The sequence below is a fragment of the Mesoplodon mirus genome (genome assembly GCF_964341445.2).
Source record: "Mesoplodon mirus genome assembly, chromosome: 11".
Classification (NCBI taxonomy): domain Eukaryota; kingdom Metazoa; phylum Chordata; class Mammalia; order Artiodactyla; family Ziphiidae; genus Mesoplodon; species Mesoplodon mirus.
Window position 1 is genome coordinate 56,879,665 of NC_138987.1, and position 13,744 is coordinate 56,893,408.

The 13,744-nt window shown below is 41.1% G+C and overlaps 1 protein-coding gene across 5 annotated transcripts in view; it reads left to right on the forward strand.

Annotated features, from left to right (window-relative positions):
- The window catches only part of DIP2B (disco interacting protein 2 homolog B), a 237,535-nt gene that overhangs the window by 199,880 nt on the left and 23,911 nt on the right, over positions 1 to 13,744 (forward strand). For all 5 annotated transcript variants that reach the window (XM_082635172.1, XM_082635169.1, XM_082635168.1 and 2 more), the window contains 5 exons: positions 624 to 751; positions 2,479 to 2,593; positions 6,657 to 6,858; positions 12,694 to 12,803; positions 12,941 to 13,021. In XM_082635172.1, the coding sequence (XP_082491298.1) occupies positions 624 to 751; positions 2,479 to 2,593; positions 6,657 to 6,858; positions 12,694 to 12,803; positions 12,941 to 13,021 (636 nt within the window). The remainder of the gene's footprint in view (positions 1 to 623; positions 752 to 2,478; positions 2,594 to 6,656; positions 6,859 to 12,693; positions 12,804 to 12,940; positions 13,022 to 13,744) is intronic.

Below are 13,744 nucleotides of genomic sequence, written 5' to 3' on the forward strand. Positions count from 1 at the left end.
TGCAGTGTGGCAAAAAATAAAAATAAAATTCCTCCCTAAGAATGAATTTGGAGCTTCCCTGGTGGCGCAGTGGTTAAGAATCTGCCTGCTAATGCAGGAGACACGGGTTTGAGCCCTGGTCCGGGAACATCCCACATGCCGCGGAGCAACTAAGCCCATGAACCACAATTACTGAGCCTGCGCTCTGGGGCCCACGAGCCACAACTACTGAGCCTGCGTGCCTCAACTACTGAAGCCCGTACGCCTAGAGCCCACGCTTCACAACAAGAGAAGCCACGCCAGTGAGAAGCCTGCACACTGCAACGAAGAGTAGCCCCCGCTCGCACAACTACAGAAAAGCCCACGAACAGCAACAAAGACCCAGTGCAGTCAAAAATAAATAAATAAATAAATAAATTATTGTTAAAAGAATGAATATGAATGGATTCCCTTCTTATATACTATTAAGACCGCATTAATTGTAAGATGCCACTGATTCTGAGATGTCGAGATGTGAAACACTTTTTTAGAATCCATAAAATATGATATTTTCTTTCCTACAGTTTTTATGAGATTTATTTCAAGGCAGGAAGTAAAATGTCTGTTTTGCTATTTAAATTACGTAAATCATTGTTACCTTTCAGGGCAGCTTGGTTTTCGTGGTTGGAAAAATGGATGGGTTACTGATGGTTAGTGGTCGAAGACATAATGCTGATGACATTGTTGCTACTGGATTGGCTGTTGAATCAATAAAGACTGTTTATAGAGGAAGGTGAGTAGTACAGAGTTCAAAGGTTAGCACTTCCGGTGGAATCTAAAGATACCTCTGTAGGTATGATTTGAGTTGTATTCTGTAGATGCTCTAGATTAGGTTGTTTTTGATTAAGTGTAGCAGAAACCAGGCTGAATATTTATCTTAAAATGTCTGGTTCTTTGGCTGTAATTGAGGGGCTGTAACCATATCCTGTATTTCAGTTTTTAATTACTACTGTTTGTTGTATCCTGAAGACTGAGGAGATTTCTGAAACACTGAACTTCCTACATGCCTTCAATACAGAAGTCGCCCCATTCAGTCTAATTGAGATAGATGCTACTCTGTAGGAGTTTACATCTAAGAATTGTTCTCTTACTTGACTCTAAATTATTACCATTTTAATGTAGAGATTGACATAGTACATAAGTGCTAATTTCAAATTCCATGGATGAAGTCAATTAGATATCCTCTTTTCTTTGCCTATTAACTCAAGAAAGGATATTTGGCATATATTTGAGTAATTGATGTCCTGTTCAGTAGTTTTCAGTCATGGTTATATGTCTTTAAAGCAATCCTGGTGTCCCTTAGTTTTTGAAGCAGTAGAAAAATTAAACCACTAGAGAACCAGTTCCTGAAATGTATAGTTTTTTGTAATGGTGTGGCTTCCTGTCAGATGTAAACTCCATGGGGTACTGGACCTTCTGTCTTTGGTCACGGTCACATCCCCGGCACTCAGCACAGCCCCTGGCATGCAGTAGGTGTTCATTAGATACGTGTGGATGAAAGGAAAGAAGGAAAGGAGGTGGTCAGGCTTGCTGGCGTTCTCAGCCCTCCAGTGCCTTCCCATTATTTCATACTTTCATTCAGCAAGCGTTTATTGGGTGCCAACTGTGTGCCACTGTGCTGGATACTCAGGGTGTGGCAGTGAACAACACAGGCCATGTCTCTGCCCGTGGGAACTCACATTCTCATTGGGGGAAGAGCAGATAACCACATAGGGAAACAGATACTACGTGAGCTGGTGATGAGTGCTGTGCAGGAAGGACACACGGGGTGGTGGTGCCTGCGGGTTATACGGGGAGTCTGGGAATGCCTCACTAGCAGGGGGATGTTTGAGCCGAGACCTCACTCAGAGCATCCCCCTCCCCCCGCCTCCAGGTCCTCGGTGACCACCTGGGCGGGTCTGACCTCTCCCCACCACTCTCTGCTTCACCACCCTGCTCCAGGCACACTGGCCTTCTTGCTGTTCCTCAAACCTGCCAAGCTCGTTCCTACCTCAGAACCTTTTCGCTTTCCGTTCCTTCTGCCCGGAAACCTCTTCCTCCAGATCTCCGCGCGGCTCGCGTCCTCACCTCATTCAGGTCTCTGCTCCAATGTCCGCTCCTCAGGGAGGCGCTGCCCGCCCCCAACCCCCCACCCCCCGACCCACACACTGCTCCGCCCCCGCCCTGCCTCGGTCCCCCGGTGTATAGCGCGACGTGATTGTTCTGTCTCTGACACGCAAGCTCCACAAAGACAGGGACTTCAGCTTATTTATCGCTACGTCCCAATATTCACGACAGTGGCGCTTAGTACACGTTTTTTGAGTCCTCGTTTTGATGGTAATTATTGTGACGTTTTCTTTTCTAAACTACTCCTTCCTGGGCAGTGCGGTGGGGATGTCTCCCCTCTGTAATTCCAACTGAGCAAAGCAAATAGGACTGGTTGTGAAGGGAGTCCTGATGTGTTTGATCTGTCTCTCTTAGAATTGCTGTGTTTTCTGTGTCTGTATTTTATGATGAGCGCATCGTGGTGGTTGCGGAACAAAGACCTGACGCTTCCGAGGAAGATAGTTTCCAGTGGATGAGCCGTGTGCTACAGGTGAGTGCACCTGGGGTGTCTGTCGGGGAGGTTGACTTTGCTGTCAAAGGCAGCAGAAGCCACTACTGAAGCATTTTCTTCAGTCGACCAGTTATGTTTCCTTGGTTTTTTTCCCTGCCAGTAGCTACTCAAATATTCTAGCTACTGTTAGCAAAAGCAGATAATACCACACCTCCTTGTGTACCACAAAGTATTTTTCTGCTCAGGTTGCCAAAAACAGTTGAATTTGACTTGCCTCAGCAAGTTCTTTCACTCTTTTGTGCCTGAGTGTTAACTACCCATGAACATTTTAACTGTCCGAATGTGGAACACATCTTTGACCTAATCAGTCTCCATGTCAACAGCTGTGGTCTTACTGCGTGCTACACGTGGTGCCTAGAGTGTGAGGAATCCAATATGAACTGCTGTTCTAGGTGAAGTAAACCACTAGGGAAGGAGAAAGATATGGGCTCAGTATAAGGGAAATGTTTCTAGGGGAGCAGGCTAGAATGGTGAAGAGAGCCTAGTATTCATTTAGAATCATACTTTGAATCCCAGCTCCACTCCCTACCACATAAGTGCCTTTAGGCAGCTTACTTAACCTCACTGAGTTTATTTTCTCATCTGTAAAGTGGGGATAAAATTATCTATGTTACAGAGCTATTGGAAGGTTAATTGATGGTAATTAGATAATGAATTGAAATATTTAGTGCCTGCCTTCAGTAAAAGATGATGGTGATTATTATTAATATAAAAAAGAATAATCATAAGCATATCTCCAATAAGGAGTTTAGGGAGGCCCGCTCTATCTTAAATAACATTCCCTTTCACTCTGTCCCCTCACTCTTTTCTGTTTTCTGCTTAGTATTTATCAGCATATAAGTGTCTTTATATTTATTGTTTTCTATATCCACTATAATAGAAGACCCATGAAAGTCAAGAGTTGCTCTCTCTTGTTCCTGTTAGTCCAGAACCAGATAGCTGTGCCAGCACATCCTCAGAGTAGGCTCAGCAAATATTTGTTGGATAAATGGATGGTCCAGAGAAAGCATGGACTGTCCTTACCATTCAACTTATATGTATTGGGATTGTTCCCAATGTCTATAACTTGTCTGCTTGGGGCATTTGGATTTATTTACTGCCAGTTAGTAGTAATGTTGTAGAAATGTTGTAAGCATGAGATGTGTGATAGCACTAGATGACTTTTAAGATTCTTCCTATCTGCAGGGTCTGTGATTCTGAATTATCAGTTGGTATAGCATAGGCTGTTTATAGTGCAAAATCAGAGAAAGGAAAGAGAATACTGAAGATAGACTAGATAGAAAAAACTGTGAAGAAAGTGGGACTGGGTGATCTCTGAAAGACGGTTAATAATCAGACCTGCAAAGAGAATTTGTTTATACTGTTCATATTTTCAAACACACTGCTTATTTCATTCAGAAAGAACTTTGGGGGATAGTGGTAGAATCTTGTGGTGAATTATGTATTTTTTCCAGTTACAGGAAGCAAATTTCCCAGGTTGTTATTTTTCCCTGGAAAGCAACTATAGGAATTAAATTCAGTGCTAATTTACTAATCCAAATTTTTGTTAAAGTCATTTGGGGTCTGATTTGGGTGTGAAATAAGAAGGCATTATCTTATATGTAGCTTCTCTGCTGGGGGTACTTGGATTCATAGTAGAAAATTAAGAACTCCATATGTTCTGGTAGGTTAGAGCCCAGAGGTTGTTTAATTCCAGGCCTGTGTATGATATAAACTAAACACCTAACTCAACACCTTCTAAGGAACATTATCAGTGGATGACTTACCAGGTGGCGTATTTTCAGTGAGGAATCCAGGCTACACATGATACATTTGCTAACTTCCTGTATATTCTAAGATACCCAAGACTTAGAAACTCTTACAGACTTCCCATTTCCTAGTTATCTCTGTTGGTTAGCGGATTAGTCTGAAGAATATGCTTTTCAAGTTTATTCCTCTGCCCTTTTAAGTCATTTTAATAAAAGGCCTTGTCTGTCTTTTATGACTCTTGGTCCATTCGTCTTCTCAGGCTGGATCTCCTTTTCAGTAAGATTTGTGGGTAGTACAAAAGAACCCTCTCAACTGGCATGTTTAGACATGGTATTGATAGTTGGTCAGTTAGTTTTCAAAGGTGATTGAAGCAGAAAACCATAACAATGAGAAATTCTTCAAGTATTAAATTTTAACACAAAACATAACAAGCATGCCTTTATTTGATGCAGAGGCGTGTGAGTGTGAGTTACACCAGTTTGAGTTCCAGGTCAGCTTACTTCCATAAACTACATCCAAAAGCATTGTCTTTGGTTTCTGGTTTCATTTCCTTTAAGTTAGACTAGAACGTGAGTATTTGAAAAGAAACTTACCTTTTAGAGTTAACTTGCCCATTCCTATCAACAGTAGGAGTTCACCTCTAATGAGTCTTTCAAAAGCATATCTCTTCCTATTTTGCATTCATATTTTATCAGTGGATATAATAGTTAACTATATGAGCACAGTAACAAGAACAGCAGCTGTAAAAGGTATAGAAGCAGGCACAGCTCACACTCAGTGAGCGCACAGGTGCGTGGCTTGGAACAGGGGTGCGCCGAGGGAGCTGTTGGCCTCCAGGACTCGGTGTGCAGTGGGCCTCACCTGGATGTTTTGCAAAGGGGATGCCTAGTAACCTGGTGAACCACTTAAGCAAGGGCTTACTTACAGAGCTTCTGTTTTGTTCATAATAAAAATACTGGGACATCCCTGGTGGCACAGTGGTTAAGAATCCACCTGCCAATGCAGGGGACATGGGTTCAAGCCCTGGTCCAGGAAGATCCCACATGCCACGGAGCAGCTAAGCCCGTGTGCCACAACTACTGAGCCTGCGTGCCACAATTACTGAAGCCTGCGCGCCTAGAGCCCATGCTCCGCGACAAGCCACTGCAATGAGGAGCCCGTGCACCGCAACGAAGAGTAGCCCCCGCTCGCTGCAACTAGAGAAAGCCCGCACGCAGCAACGAAGACCCAGTGCAGCCAAAATTAAATAAATAAAATAAATAAATTTATTAAAAAATAAATAAATAAAATTTAAAAATTAAAAAAAAATTAAAAATAAAAATACTTTGCCTCTGTTTAATTGAGCTATGTTGGACAGCTAAAATATTAAAAGAACTGAAACAAATTTCTAGGTTTTGGACATTATCAACCAAGAGAGAACATACTGGGCTTCCCTGGTGGCGCAGTGGTTAGGAATCTGCCTGCCAGTGCAGGGGACACAGGTTCATGCCCCAGTCCAGGAAGATCCCACATGCCACGGAGCGGCTAGGCCCGTGAGCCACAACTACTGAGCCTGCTCATCTGGAGCTTGTGCTCTGCAACGGGAGAGGCTGCGACAGTGAGAGGCCCGTGCACCGCGATGAAGAGTGGCCCCCGCTCGCCGCAACTGGAGAAAGCCCTCGCACAGAAACGAAGACCCAACACAGCCAAAAATAAATATAAAATAATTAATTAAAAAAAAAAAGAACATACTGAGGCTTGCAAATCAGTATCCACCTCTGTCCATTTAGATTGTACTGGGTTGGCCAATACCTCACCACTCTGCCATCACTGGAAGGATTAGGTACCTTTAGATGTATGGGATCCTAATAATCTACCAGATTCTAGACCTAGAATGGAGAGAGAAAGAAAAACTCTAGGGCTTCCCTGGTGGCGCGGTGGTTAAGAATCCGCCTGCTAAAGCAAGGGACACGGGTTCGAGCCCTAGTCCAGGAAGATCCTACATGCCGCGGAGCAACTGAGCCTGTGCTCTAGAGCCCGCGAGCCACAACTACTGAAGCCCTCGCGCCTAGAGCCCGTGCTCCGCAACAGGAGAAGCCACCGCAGTGAGAAGCCCGCGCACCGCAACAAAGAGTAGCCCCCGCTCACCGAAACTAGAGCAAGCCCGCGCACAGCAACGAAGACCCAAGCAGCCAAAAATAAAATAAAATAAAACACGAAAAACTCTTAGAGTAGAATAATGCATTGTGTTAGGAGGATGTCAAATGTCGTAAAATTAATCTCTTGAGTGTTTTTTTTGTTTGTATTTTTCTAGGCAATCGATAGCATTCATCAAGTGGGAGTTTATTGTCTTGCTCTGGTGCCTGCCAATACTCTGCCCAAAACTCCACTGGGAGGGATCCACATATCTCAGACGAAACAGCTCTTTCTGGAGGGGTCGCTACATCCTTGTAATATCCTCATGTGCCCACATACATGCGTGACCAATTTGCCAAAACCCCGGCAAAAGCAACCAGGTAAGAATGCTGGCTTTGAAGGCATGACATTAAAACTGTAACTTGAAGAAGCTGAATTCTCTCCGCATGATTTTTTTCTCTGGAGTTGGAAAGATTACAAAGTTACAAAGATTAGTAAGTAACATGAGAATAGGATCAGCTGACCAAAAGCCGGAAGGAGTGAGATTTTGTAAAATCGCTTTTCCAGGTTGGCTGTTGGCTCAGTCTTCTGAGTACTTCTCCGTAGAGTGCCTCCATTTTCCCTGCGTGTAAGGTACGGGGTCAAGGTGATCAGAATGCCACTGGTGGAGGGAGAATAAATCAAGTCCTGTAAGGGAAGGTTCTGATAATAAGAACAGCTGGTATTTATTGAGGCTTACTAAAAGCCAAATAGTAGCTATACATTTTACAAATATGATCCTAGAGCTTTGCCCTCAGCTGTGGAAAGTAAAGTTCAGAAAAGTTAAGAATTGTGCCCAAAGTCATATAGCTGGTTAGTGACAGAGGTGAGATAAATAGCATGTTTTGCATTTGCCATATTCCTATGAATTCAAGATGCAAATAGAAGTATGTGAATTGCCATATGAAACAAGGGAAAAACCAAATAGTCAATTTTACCATTTTGCCTAACTTCTGAACAAACCTAGGTTGTAGGGCTAATGAGTAGGAGACTAAAGGCAGGAGTAAGTGATTGATGGTCAGTCATGTTAAAATATCTGTTCAATCCAACATGAAGTCATTAAGTTTTATTGATGCTTTTTCATTTTAATTGAGAAGTTAATGAGAGCCTCCTAGTTTCTTGTATGCCTGGAAACACATGAGAGCCAAAATCTGGCCTTTACAGTTCCCACTGCTACCACATACACTCACACACACATACACACAGTGGGAAGATTAGGAAGTCAAAGGGAAGTATGGCATTTAATTATATTTCCATTAAGACCGCTTTTGCTGAAAGATAAATATGATATACAATAATAAAATAAAAGGTAAGCCTCTGACTCTCTAGGATATTTTTATTAGGATATTACAGTGTTAATCTCTGCTTTGCAGTAGTTATTACTTCAGTGGTCTGGTGGCTGAAGATCTTGTCACATTTGGTTATGTAGATGTTATTGTCAACTCGCCAAGTAACCTTATCTTAGTATCAGTGTGTATAGAGCTAAAGTATATATGATATTTATCAGTTTCTGCTAGTGGAAATGAGAGTTTATGGAGGCTGATATTCTAAAGGGGCAGTTAGAATCAAGTCTGTACTAATCAAGAAATAAGTATCTTCATATTTCCTGCCTAAGTGTCTGATGGATATGTAAAACATACAAATCCTTCTCCATCTCGTATTCTGTTATACTGAAGTCCTACATTCGTCATATGAGTAAAATCCTATTTTAAATAGCATTTAATCTAGAATTCCTTTAAGAAAGCTTTCATTTCAGTAGATGCTTAAAGGATGCAACTCAGAGACATAGTAGTTGCTTAAAACATTGCCTTTGCTAGCCAGATTTCACCCAGTTTTACTAAATGATGAAACTTGTATAAAAGGTTTATTCCTAAGCCCTCATAGGCATTAGCCCTCTGATGAAAGCATTAGGTTTGGATTCTGTGTTTTTGCTGTCTGTTGTGATGGTCTGCTAAAATCTTAGTGGAATGCGTATGGGTCAGACCAAAGCAACTTGAAAATTGTGGCATAGGTGGAGCAGACATGATGTGGGGATAGCATGAGAGGATGGGGTTTAAGAAGAATACAGGAGCATGGAGATGGTTGGGAATGAAGTAAAAAAGGAAAGGAGAGGAAAAGGAAGATAGAAACGGTGTTAAGATAGCCCAGTGACAAAAATCTCATTGAGATGTCTGTTAAGCTATCATGTAAAGAATGGGAATGTGTTAGGACTGGTTTTGGCTGCACGTTTCAGAAGAACATAACGGCTGCTTAAACAAGAGACAAGTTTTTTCTTTCTCAGGTGAAAGAAATCCAGAGCTAGGCAGTCCAAGGCTAGGATGGAACTGGCTAGGAACCCTCAGTCACTGTTGGTCCAGCTTCCCATCTTACTGCGCTGGCATTGTTATCAGTTAACTATTGTTATAGATGTGCTGCATAACAAATAATCCTAAAACTCAGTGGTTTAAAGTAAGAAACATTTATTTTTCACTCATGGAATGTGGATCTGCTGAACCTGGCTGGGATCAAGCTGGCCTTGGCTTGGCTCCAGGCTGTAGGTTGGGTTCAGGCCTGTTCCATGTGTCTCCTCATCATGGGACCAGCAGCTACCTGTGCCATATTTTCCTCAAGGCAGATGGCAAAAGCAAGAAGCAAGCCAAACCATACAAGCATACTTAAAGCTTCTGTTTGCTTCATGTTTCCTAACATTTTATTGTCCAAAACAAGTCGGACCATGCCCAAAGTCAATGGAGCAGAGAGATATATACTCCTCTCATGTAATCACAGCAAGGAAGACTTGTAAGAAAATAAAACAATCTGCCACAGCCAGCCTTAGCATACTGCCTCAGGGTTCATTTAAGCTCCTGACCTCCAGCCATCAGTTCTACATTCCAGCTAGCAGGTGGGAGAAAAAGACAAAGAAGGGAATACCCTTCCCCTTTAAACATATTTTCTAGAAATCGCACATATTACTTACTCTTACCTATTTTTCTCCCATACTAAAGAATATAGTCTTTATTCCAGGCATTTGCCCAACTAAAAACTGGGGGTTGTGTTTTTTAAGGAAAAAGAGGAGAATAGGGCTTAATGACTAGCAGTCTTTGCCACTGGAAATTTACAGAATTTTGTGGAGAAAATAAGAAGACATATTACAGGTACAGCACAGTATCAGCCATTAGCCTCCTAGATGTTATTGCTTTCAGTAATTTTTCACTCTTTGACTCATAGTTTCAAGAAATGCACACAGAAGGACCTCAAGAAATTACTGCTGAATTATTTTTGTCATTTTAAATTACTCTGAAAAATTCACTTTTTAAAATGTCACACCTTTATTAACTTTACAGTGTGAGTCCAGGAATGGGCAACTTACACAGTCATATATAGTCTGAGTCCTGTCTGTATAAAAAAGGCTGTCTCCAACATAATATATCTGTTAACGTATTATGCAGTCTCTTGGGAAAGAATTTTGCATATTGTATTGGATTGGCCAAAATGTTCCTTCAGTTTTTAAGTAAAAATAAAAGACATTTTTCACTTTCACCAAGAACTTTATTGAACAGCGTATTCCCCATTTTGTTCCAGTACCTTCTGCCATTTTTCAGGCAACTTCATAATTCTATCTTCCCAAACCTTTTTCTTTTTGAGCAAAGAACGGTTCCAGGTGCCTTTTACAGTCTTCCAGGGAATTGAATCTTTTTCCATTGAGAGAATTTTGTTAAGACCAAAATAAATGGAAATCTGAAGGTGCAATGTCTGGTGAATACAGCGGGTGAATCAGAACTTCCCAGCCAAGCTGTAACAGTTTTTGCCTGGTCATCAAAGAAACATGTATTCTTGCGTCATCCTGATGGAAGATGATGCGTTTTCTGACTAATTCTACTTTTCGTCAAGTGCTGCTTTCAGCTGGTCAAATTGGAAGCAGTACTTGTTGGAATTAGTCATTTGATTTTCCAGAAGGAGCTCATAATAGAGGACTCCCTTCCAATCCCACTATATACACATCACCTTTGGATGAAGACTAGCCTGTAGTGTGGTTGGTGTTGGTTCATTTCGCTTGCCCCACAATCTCTTCTGTTCCACATTATTGTACAGTATCCACTTTTCATCTCCTGTCACGATTTGTTTTAAAAACGGAACGTTTTCATGACATTTCAGTAGAGAATCGTGAGCAGAAATACGGTCAAGAAGGGTTTTTTTTGCTTAACTTATGTGGAACACAAACATCAAAGCAATTAACGTAACCAAGCTGGTGCAAATGATTTTCAGCGATTGATTTGGATATTTTGAGTATATTAGCTATCTCCCGCGTGGTATAATATGGATTGTTCTCAATTAATGATTCAATTTGATCGCTATCAACTTCAAGTCGTTTACTCAACTGTGGAGCATCGTCCAGCGAGAAATCTCCAGCACTAAACTTTGCAAACCACTTTTGACATATTCGATCAGTCACAGCACCTTCTTCATACACTGCACAAATCTTTCTATGCGTTTCAGTTGCGTTTTTACCTTTTTTGAAATAAGAAAGCATTATATGCCGAAAATGTTGCTTTTTTCCCTTCTATCTTCAATACTAAAATGGCTACACAAAGATTCACCAATTTTGATAAGTTTTTTAAAATGCACGCTGGCATGACAGCTGCCATAATACAGTAACAAAATTGTTTCGAGTGAAGCTAAAGACAGCTAAGCGCTACTAGACCCGGCTTACGGAAAAAACCGAACGAACCTTTTGGCCAACCCGATACGTAAAATTTCAATGGACATACACTTTGTAGATGAAAACTGTTTAGCAGCGTATTGGAGTTCTTTACCCTTAGGGTGTGTTGGTTTTTTTTAGTTTAAAATTTTTCTTTAACTTTTCATTTTGAAGTAATTCCACTTACAAAAAAGTTGCCAAATAGTAAAAGAATTGCCTTATACTCTTTACCCAACTTCCCCACATATTTAAAAGTGATTCCATGATTTAAGTGATTTTGTTCCAGCTATTTCAGTACATTCATAATCAACAGATTTTGGCAATAAACGTTATTTAATATTAATCAAAGCATAGCATCAGCATTATTCAAAACTCAGCTGGCAATAAATTTTGTTATGTTTTAGCCGTCTTCTTAGTTTCATACGTTGGAATCTAATCTTTAAGTGACCATCAGGAAAGGCATACAAAGCCCTAGCATTATTGAGAAAGGGAGAGTTTTCCTTTTTTATCTTGAGAAAGGGAGAGTTTTCACTTTTTTTTCCCCAAGTGGCAGGCCTCTGGAAAAGTTGAAAGAAAACTGTAATGAACACCCATATACCTTCCCCTAGATTCATCAACTGTTAACTTTTGTTTTAACTGAATTCTTTGAAAGGAAATTGCAGACATCATGACACTTCACCTCCAAATATTTCAGCAGTGTATCTCTAGAGAACAATAACATTCTCCTAAAATTTTCCTCATCAGCCACAATGCCATTATCCTATTAAGAAAGTTAGCATTAATATAATGCTATCATTTAATAATACACAATCTATGTTCATATTTCTCCACCTGTTTATTATAGTAGCTGATTTCTTTTTTAATCCAGTATCTAAAGTCACACATTGCTTTTGGCTGTCATGTCCTTTAACTTGAAAGCTTCCAAATCTGTTGTGTCTTCAAGATACGGACCTTTTTGAAGAATCCAGGCCAGTTGTCTTGTAGAATGTCCTACAATCTGGATTTCATTGCTCACTTAAAATAAAGCCCTTCTGATTTTCCTGATGAACTCACTCTCAGTCCTCATAGATGGCAGATTTCTTTTCAGACCAGATATTTATTACTGTTAAGCCCCCTGTTAGGGTTTTATCCATGATTGGAACAGATGAAATGCATCAGTAGGAACCAATGCAACCAACTGTCACCTCCTCGGAGTGAAAACTTCCCTCCACCCCCCAATCCATGTCTCTCCTGTGGTCCTATTTTCTTTTTTCCAGCACTTCCTGCTACCTGACATTATTTGTGTGTGTGTTTATTGGTTGCCTTTCCCCACTAGAATACAAGCTGTATGTCTTGTTTGCTACTTTGTCCCAGTGCCTAGAAGGGTGCTCAGTCAGTATTGGTTAAATGAACGTTTGAACCAGCTTTGGTCAGTCTGGAAATGCTTGGGGCTGGCGTGAGGGTGGTACGTAGCTTGAATCGCCATCTCCAGAGAGCTGATTTTTGCTTTTACTTACAGGCGTAGGCCCTGCTTCTGTGATGGTTGGGAATCTGGTTGCAGGAAAACGCATAGCACAAGCTGCAGGAAGGGATCTTGGGCAAATTGAAGAGAATGATTTAGTGAAGAAGGTAAGTGTTCCAGAAGTGTTGATATTTACAAACAAGTCAAGGACAGAACCTACGCTTCAGGTAACAGATGGCAGATGCATTGTCCAGCTTTTTCAAAGTTGCTGACCATGATTCTTTTTTCTGCTTTATGACTTCAGCACCAATTTCTGGCGGAGATTTTACAGTGGCGAGCCCAGGCAACTCCTGACCACGTACTCTTCATGCTGTTAAATGCCAAGGTATTAAAAATGCAATTGTATGTCTAATCAGCTGGCTATTGTGAGAGTATCTTAGGCACTCTTGATCTCTTTCTTTCATCGGAAAAGTTCTATTGCCAACTCAGAGGAAGGAGTTGTTGCTCTCTCCTTGTTTTGATATATGAGGATAAATTGTACAGTTATTTCAAGGTTGAAATGAGACCTCCTGGAGTGTTATTCAGTACTGTCTCTTTTTTGTCACAATCAAGTTGTCTTTATTCAGTTCTGATAGGAACCGTAGGACAACCATGTAATTACATAATCTACAGATAGACTGCATTGTGTCAATGTAATTTTTAACCCAGTTTGACTTTTAATTCTTTGATTTCCACCAGAAATAAAATGACTTTAGATCAACATTTTACAAACAAGTTGTTTCTAGTACATACTGAAATTATTTATTGCTAACATAAAAAGCAAATTGAAAATTATTCAAGAGTATGTTTAACTATTGCTTTCTAATGGATGGTTCGCCAGAATATTGTATTTTTTAAGTTATGCATTCCATGGGAGTCTGTTGAGATTTGTTTTTTTTGTTTTGCGGTACGCGGGCCTCTCACTGTTGTGGCCTCTCCTGTTGCGGAGCACAGGCTCCAGACGCACAGGCTCAGCGGCCATGGCTCACGGGCCCAGCTGCTCCACAGCATGTGGGATCTTCCCGGACTGGGGCATGAACCCATGTCCCCTGCATTGGCAGGCGGACTC